The sequence below is a fragment of the Barbus barbus genome, assembly GCF_936440315.1.
Source record: "Barbus barbus genome assembly, chromosome: 3".
NCBI lineage: Eukaryota > Metazoa > Chordata > Actinopteri > Cypriniformes > Cyprinidae > Barbus > Barbus barbus.
The window spans coordinates 43,726,045-43,734,796 of NC_136731.1; the positions used below are offsets into that span (position 1 = coordinate 43,726,045).

Consider the following 8,752-nt stretch of genomic DNA (forward strand, 5'->3'; position numbering starts at 1 on the left):
TGCAAAGCCAGTTTCTGCATATAAATAGCAAAAATATTAATTAGTTGTCATTGATGTTAATCAAGCAACAAAAGACAGAAAAATCACTCCCTACTCTTGACTGAATTACTTTAGTAGCTCTAAAGATTCATCAAAATTTATGTATAGCAATAAATATGTCTGCTTGAAAGAATGAAGAATATGGCATTGGTAAACAAGTTGTTATAGAAAATTGCATAATTACCCAATATAACCATTGGTATTTCATTGAAAAGAAGACCAGGTTCTTGTTCTTTATGAGAAGTAGTTTTATTTCATTTTAACATAAAGGCATGTTGTGTGTCACCGCAGTTAAATTCAATATCTTTATTTCCAAACTCAAGGTGCATTAGCAAAAGACAGACAATACAAACCAAAACTCAGAGGAATGATATCACACTTCAGTAAGCCTAGGATTTGTCAACATTATATTATTATGTGAACTGTCCAGCAAATAAATGTATACATCAAATTTCTCATTAAAGCAGGGAATGATTGTATTCTTGCCTTACAGAATAAATCACTTGCACTGCACCATCTTGGTGTTTTCAGCAGGATCCTCATACAGTCATTGTACGCAACCTGAAGCTTACAGAGGCTCTCTTTCTTAAACGTAACCCACAAAGGAGCAATATAAAAATTAACACGCATCAAATTCTCATCAACATATTTGCTTGAGCATATAACTTACGATGTTGCCTATACATATCATCATCATCATTTCACATTTCATTATTAATGATATGACCTAAATATTTTGCAGTAGGACATACATTAAACACTTGCCCTGATAAATAAAGTATGTTCTTTGGTTCTACATATCTTGGCAACACTTTTTTTGTATTATATTGCACATCATATCTAATCCCATAATCAGAGTATATATTAAGCAACTGCTGAAAACCAGCACTACTTGGGGAAAAAACAACCAGATCATCAGCATATATTGACTGTGATATCACCAAGCATACATCCAGTCCTACAATCGCTAGTTCTTCTGACAATTCATTCATATAGACATTAAAAAGAGCTGGTGAAAGTAAACCTCCTTGGCGCACTCCATTACTTACTCTAAATGAATCTGAGACACAATTACCCCACCTTATCTGCATACTTTCATTAGTGTACCAGTATATCAAAAATCTTTGTCTTAGTTTACTGAACAACTTCAAATTGCGAGAAGAACCACAAGTTTAGGACTCGCAAATTTTAGGTGTTCAGCAGTAATTTGATCCATACCACCAGTTTTTCCTTCCTTAAGCTGAATAATAGCTTGATAAACCTCATTTGTTGTAATACTTCCTGTATACTAGAGACTACTTCCACTTTACATGGCTCACTCTTTACACAATTAAACAGCGTAGAATAACGCTGTCTCCACAACAATATTCTCAGCTCCAGAGACACCCTCAACAGAGCATGGTAATGTCACATTACTCCTATTTATTGATCTTACGTCCTTCCAGAAAGCATTCACATTATTACAAAGTAGATTTTCCGCCATTAAATCAGCTCTCATCACTTGTTCATGTTTACAAATATAACGAACTGCATATTTATACTTGGCATTCATTACATTTTTCTGGTCCAAAAGTGGGCCTTGTCTGGGTCTACCAGCTACATCCCATGCCTTAAATGCTTTGCTTTTTTATGATATGCTACTACACACTTTTTCCACCCTGGCTTACTATAATATTTCTTGATAGAATTATCATCAACTCAGAAATGCAGCATATGCTTAGCAAACATAGAAGAATTGTCAGTAAGATCTGCATTAAAAAAAATAACCAATAAAAGCAAGTCTATTTAAATATTCATCCTCATTTTGTTGGCATTCATAAGGTGCATAGACATTAAGGATAATTAACTCGTTACTAGAGCAACTTATCCGTCCAGCAACGACGTTGTGGAAATAGAAACAGTTTCTAAATTAGACATTTTGCGCGTTGCCGTCGCGGCTAGTTAAGACAGAAACTCTGATTAACATGGAAAAGATACCCTTTTTTTTGCTTGTCGTGTCGTTGCGTGTAGTTAGGACACAGTGTAAGGCTTTTCCTCATGAATTCTCATGTGTTTCATAAGGCTTCTTTTATAGTTGAAAGACTTTCCACACTGAGAGCAGCTGAAAGGCTTTTCCGAAGAGTGAGTTAGCAAATGTTCCTTAAGGGCTCCTTTCTTCATAAAACTCTTTCCACACTGAGAGCAGCTGAAAGACTTTATCCCAGTATGAATTAACATGTGATTCTTAAGGCTTTCTTTACGTGGGAAAGACTTTCCACACGGAGAGCAGGTAAAAGGCTTTTCTGAAGAGTGAATTAGCAAATGTTCCTTAAGGTATCCTTTCTTCATAAAACTCTTTCCACACTGAGAGCAGGTAAAAGGCTTTAATCCAGCATGAATTAACATGTGATCCTTAAGGGTTGCTTTACGTGTGAAAGTGTTTCCACACTGAGAGCAGCTGAAAGGCTTTTCTGAAGAGTGAATTAGCAAATGTTCCTTAAGGGTTCCTTTCTTCATAAAACTCTTTCCACACTGAGAGCAGCTGAAAGACTTTATCCCAGTATGAATTAACATGTGATCCTTAAGGTGTGTTTTACGAGTAAAAGTGTTTCCACACTGAGAGCAGCGGAAAGGCTTTTCCCCAGTATGAGTTATCATGTGTTTAATGAGGCTTCTTTTATGTTTGTAAGCGTTTCCGCACTTAGAGCAGCTGAAAGGACTTTTGACTTCTGTTGTTTGAATGCTGCAACTCACTGATTTTTCTCCACCGACATCATGATCTTTCTGATCCTTATGTTTCTCCTCCACTTCATTCAGATCTCGTCTTTCCTCTTTCACTTTCATCCGGCCTAAAATGAATAAATGAGAATCAATTGGGACATTTGGAAAAAGGAAAACGTGTGTACTAGGGCTGGAACAAATGATTATATTGATTAATCTAATTAACTAATCATCAATTATTTCACTGATTAACCAGTAGACATTGACTGATTATTCAGCTTTTGCAATTACTTATAACGGGTCTCCAACCTTTTTTACACCACGGACCGGTAACACTTTGAAAATATTCTTGGGCACCGGCTCTCTCAAGTCTCATATTATATACTTTATTTGAAAAAATATGATTCCCAATGCACACAAACTTCCCAGAATACGGTGTGCCCTGTTGGTTACAGTGTTTACTTCCTTTTTAATTATATTTTATTAAATATTTATTTATTTGTGAAAAATACATTGTCATTTAAAGTATAAGCATGTTTATTTTACACTTCTTTTTTTAAATAAATTTTAAAAATGATTTCTATTTAAACAAATAAAATTATATCGACTTTAAATCGGCCATCAGCCACTCTGCTTTCAAAGATATCGGCACAATATCGGTCGAACACTACACATCATCCTGCCTAACATCTCCTTTTTGTAACTCATATGGATAAGAAACAAAATAAAGGTAAGTGATAAGCAGTGATGCGATGATACCATTTTTTTCAGAACCAATCCAATCTGCCGATATCGATCTCATACTAGCATACACGACATTCTGGCGAAAGTGAAACTAACAGCCTATGCGCTATGTTCTGTACTTGTACAAAAACGTGCGTGCATTGCACGTTTTGGTTGCTTCATGACTGATTATGCATTATATGAGTGGCTTTGGAATATAAATTGCAGCACGTTTCAGATTAAAAAAAGCAACTTTTATTTCTGAAAATATCCCAGTTAGGAGATTTATAGCGAGTGGTTCCCTGCATTATTACAGCAAGACGCGTACAGTACTGAGCCGCTGCAAGGGAGCCGCTCTAATGCTATTAAATTAAAGATGAACCTGCAGAACAGGTCCAATTCTTCTTCATAATGCATTTTGTCATAATACTTCATGTAAGGTCACAAGAAAATGTTTTGTTGTATTTATTTAGAAATAATTTTGATAATAGTTGGGTAAATGTGTCCTGGGATTGAAGCGATGTGGCTTGGTAAATGTTTTATTGTCAGTATAAAGGCTGATAACGGCTGAATTAAAACAAAAGAATAATAAGGATTATGTCTCTTAAATTAACAGTCTTTCTTGTTAAATTTAATTTTCATATTACAACAATAAAAACATTTTATTAATAATAAGCATCATCAGCAACACTGATATTAACAACGAGCAAAGGAATGTCTAATGTTTTCAAATGGAGAAAATAAAGGACAGGAGGCATATGAACTTCATTTTAAACTACAGGTTTAGGTTAATAAGCTGTTTAATAGGCTAAAGAGTGAAGAATAATTCACTGGATTATGTTAATTCACTGTATAATATTCTCTGGTGCTGGAGCATTTCCTTAGCATCAACCGCTGAGTGAACAGCAATATGAAGCAGACTAATCACAAGACTAATGAGCATATAGACAATAGAGAGAGAATTAAATTCAATACTTTTATTTCCAACATGCGCTCATTCATGGCTGCATATTATTTAATTCAGGCAAAGTTACGTCTTTATTGGGAGAGGACTTTTTTTTTTACATGACTCTGTGAGTTCGTCTCTATTTCTTAGAACCAAGCTGCATAAACTGCATATCAGGCATTTGTGTAACATCTAATATGTGATCAATTTCATTAATGCCTGTTACTTTAAATAAAGTTTACTAGTTACAGCAAATCAAGTACCTGTGCACATCTCCCCTCAGACACGCTGCAATGGCAATCCTGCGCACAATTATCAAAACGAGATGGCGGCATTTATCGGTGAATCCGATATTACAAAACCGATATCCGATTATGGTAAAACGCTTAAATATCTGTAAATTGATATATCGGTCGATCTCTAGAAAATACACATCAATGTAAGTTGATATACATAAGACAGCCTCTGAACTTGTTTAGATTTAGATTGATTAGTCAATACTAATCTTATATACAGGCAAATACATTCAATCAGCCATCACCCCCAAAATTAATTCAACATTTTATCTTGTTAATGCTTTAAATTAATTACAACAATAAAAGAAAATTTAATCATGAACAACATCACAATAGACCACAGAAATTCCAAAATGACATTCCCTTACATTCAACTTCCAAACGTGCATTATCTTGCCGTGCTATAAGCTGTCAATGGCATTAATAAAAACACTTACACTGACAAGCTACGCAATTTCGCAGTCATAATCGAATGCAATTCATATGCGACAATGAACGTGATATTCAGTGATCTACGGCTCTGTGTATTAAATGCCGCTCCATCTGAAAGCACATTATGGAGATCAGGACGAGATGCGCATGATAATCACATGCGATTTATCGTGCAGCCCTAATTTTTGTTTGTTTGTTTATCAGAAAGTAGATGAGGAAAACCGGGATGCCGGGTGTATTCAAAGCACCAACATTACCGGTACTGTTTACAGTGTGTGGAATGGTGCGCTGTGATTGGTTGAGTGGATTTATAACATTCTGCAGAGAAGGGAGACTGGCGTTTGTCGCGGCTTGGAAAAAAAAGGGAGAAAACATGACCGAATAACACGGCAGATATCGTATTTTGCGTAAAATTCTAAATTTACTTTTCAATACCGACCAGATAAAACACTGATTTTGGAACCAAACTTTTTATTTGATAACCATTGAATGAAATCTGACTGAACTTGAATAATTACACATCACAGATCAGACATTACAAACACTTCCATGTTGTGACAAAGATTTATTTCATGCTACAAATGCATTTTAATTTTTATGTATTTATTTACATGCCCTGCTATTTTACTTTCAGTATACTAAACTGGTATACTTCAAGTCTGCTAAATTGGAACTAAGTTTGTACTTAATGAACTTTAATTGTGCAGAAGCAGTGCTGAAGTCCAATTAAAGACATACTTAGTATATCTGATTGTGCTAAATTGGAACTATTGCAAGTATACTTTAGGTACACTTTAAATATTTTGCATTTAAAGGGCGATATTACACAATCCTCATTAAAAGTGACATTAACACGCACAAGTAATACTCCAAATAAAGTTTAATTAATTTTTTATATCATTAGGTCTCGAGTTATCTGTCAGGAAATCTGTTAATAAATCTGAACTATACTTAAATGCATTTTAAATATAGGGTATCCACAGTCCTGTAGCATTTTTACTTAAAATGTGGCTTCTACTAATGCAAAAAAAACAAAAAAACACTCAGTCTCACACGCTCGGAGTTAAACACTGCTTTATGACTCTAAGGCCCGGTTTTATAGACAGGGTTTAGCCTAAACCAGGATTAGGCCATAGTTCAATTAAGACATTTAAGTAATTTTTTATAAACGTGCCTTTGAAAAAAACTTTACTGGGGTGCATCTTGAGACACAACAAAGGCACTGATATATTTTAAGATCAGTTAGTGCAAGTTTCTTTCAGTTGAAACAACTCAGACTAACATTTTAGTCTAGGACTAGGTTTAAGCCTTGTCTGTGAAACTGGGGGTAAAGAGCAAGAATAAAGTCAACAAATTTAATTTTCTCTGTGTCTGTTCAGTCGCATTTCTAGTAGAAACAGTTAAGGCCTTGTTTTAAAAAGGACCTGCAGACACCCTGTATTTAAAGCTTTGAAAGCATGTACCACAAACAGTCATTAAAGACAAATAAAGAATAAACACCAACCTCTTTGTTCCTCGTGTTTTCTTCTCCGGGTTTCTGGCTCCTCGTGTTTTATTCTCCTGGTTTCTGGTTCCTCGTGTTTTATTCTCCAGGTTTCTGGTTCCTCCTGTTTTATTCTCCAGGTTTCTGGTTCCTCGTGTTTTATTCTCCAGGTTTCTGGTTCCTCCTGTTTTATTCTCCAGGTTTCTGGTTCCTCCTGTTTTATTCTCCAGGTTTCTGGTTCCTCGTGTTTTATTCTCCAGGTTTCTGGTTCCTCCTGTTTTATTCTCCGGGTTTCTGGTTCCTCGTGTTTTATTCTCCATGTTTCTGGTTCCTCCTGTTTTATTCTCCGGGTTTCTGGTTCCTCGTGTTTTATTCTCCAGGTTTCTGGTTCCTCGTGTTTTATTCTCCAGGTTTCTGGTTCCTCCTGTTTTATTCTCCGGGTTTCTGATTCCTCGTGTTTTATTCTCCAGGTTTCTGATTCCTCGTGTTTTATTCTCCAGGTTTCTGGTTCCTCCTGTTTTATTCTCCATGTTTCTGGTTCCTCGTGTTTTATTCTCCATGTTTCTGGTTCACTGGTGTTCTCCTCACTCTCTTCTTTAACAAACACCATCTTCACAGCAGATCTCAGTTCAGATGATACTCCTCCAGATATTCCTGCTTGCTTCAACACTTAGTCACGACTGTGAGGATGAGAATATTACAGCTATTTATTGACCTGATTCAAAAACTGTATTTTTCTACTTACAGAAACAACATTTCTAGCAGTTTGTTTTGAGCCAGCATCACGACAAAACAACAGAGAGCGCGGTAAAACTAATCTTCTTCTTCTTTTGGCTCAATGGCCGTTCACTCCTCAGGAGGATTACCGCCACCTACTGTATATCTATCAAACACTAAATCATGTGGTCTAGTCCTGTCAGCTCTAAACATGTCAAAACCACCTTAAATATCTGATTATCACTCAAACCCTTTCCCAGAAGGCCTATTCCTTATATTGCTAAAAAGACTGTTACGCTGATCATCATATTTATACATTCAAAAAATAAAACTAATCTTCTTCCTCTGAGGTTTCATGGTGTTTAGCAAACAAACGAGTGTTTTAGCGCCCCCTGCTGGACTGGAGTGAAGCGGAGAGAGGAGGGAAATGTCAAACTGATCTGCACAAATAAATGAAAAGGACTTAAAATGATAGACTCGCATGGTATTTGATCCGCATCAACAGTCTTCGTGTGTGAGGATTAGAGAAAAACGAGCGAAGTATTACTCTAATATTTCAATGAAAATCACACAATGTTGCAGCATATAAATATAGAAATTAAGATCAATGAAAACGTGACAATGATAAGATAGCCTGATCATTATTATTATTACTATTATTAACAACAACAGCGACAAAACAACAACAACAATAATAAAAAATCCAAGCGCAGATTACTTGTTAGAACTGAATATAACTATAGAATAAACATTGTATTGTCCCTGTCATGAGTAATGAATGTGGAAAATTTCAAATATATTCATAAATGTGAATAGATACATAGTAATGAAGTCTGACACAAGAAATATTGCTGGTGCTCTCTATTTTTAAAAAGTTTCATGACCATTGTCAGTTTCTGTAGGCTACATGAAAAACTGTAACAATAATCGAATTACTCTATGGCAATTAATGTAGTTATTAAAAAAAAATCTAACTATATTAAGATTCATATGGACATGTTAGGCTTTATGTGTTGTAGTATATAGTTAATTACAGCGTTTTTGTATTATTGATTATTTCCATGTCACATTGTGAGAAAGAGTACTTTCAGTCTAACACTTACAGGCTTTTATCATATATCCTGACACAATGTGTTTCTCAGCAAACACTCAGAATAAAGAGAGATGATCTGCTAATGATGTCTTGTTGAAGTGTTGATCGTCTGATATTAACAGCTCCTGAAAAGACTCTTTATTTCATCTCAATAGTTCCTGTTTTCACCTCATTTATTATGTTGATGTCTTCAATTAAATTAGCTTTAAGTGGCAATTTCCAGACTGTTTTAGCGGTTTATTCACTCTTTGTTCCGCTGTCCGCTTTCAATAATGTTCTTAGATCTGTTCACAGAATCACACATTTAATTTCCTCTACTGAAA

General features: G+C 35.3%; 1 protein-coding gene across 1 annotated transcript; it reads right to left on the minus strand.

Annotated features, from left to right (window-relative positions):
* Positions 1-275: 275 nt before the first annotated feature.
* Positions 276-7,467, minus strand: LOC306852461 (uncharacterized protein). The gene is made up of 2 exons (XM_079389319.1): positions 6,641-7,467; positions 276-2,867 (listed from the first exon to the last, which is right to left on the minus strand). The coding sequence occupies exons 1-2, from the start codon at positions 7,177-7,179 to the stop codon at positions 2,828-2,830; spliced, it is 579 nt and encodes a 192-aa protein (XP_079245445.1). The 5' UTR covers positions 7,180-7,467; the 3' UTR covers positions 276-2,827.
* Between the last annotated feature and the right edge of the window lie 1,285 nt (positions 7,468-8,752).

Coding starts and splice junctions, on each gene's coding strand:
- LOC306852461 (XM_079389319.1), bottom strand. CDS start 7,179: ATGGAGAATAAAACACGAGGAACCAGAAACATGGAGAATAAAACAGGA. Junction 2,868..6,640: donor AAAACACGAGGAACAAAGAG/GTTGGTGTTTAT, acceptor TATTCATTTTAG/GCCGGATGAAAGTGAAAGAG.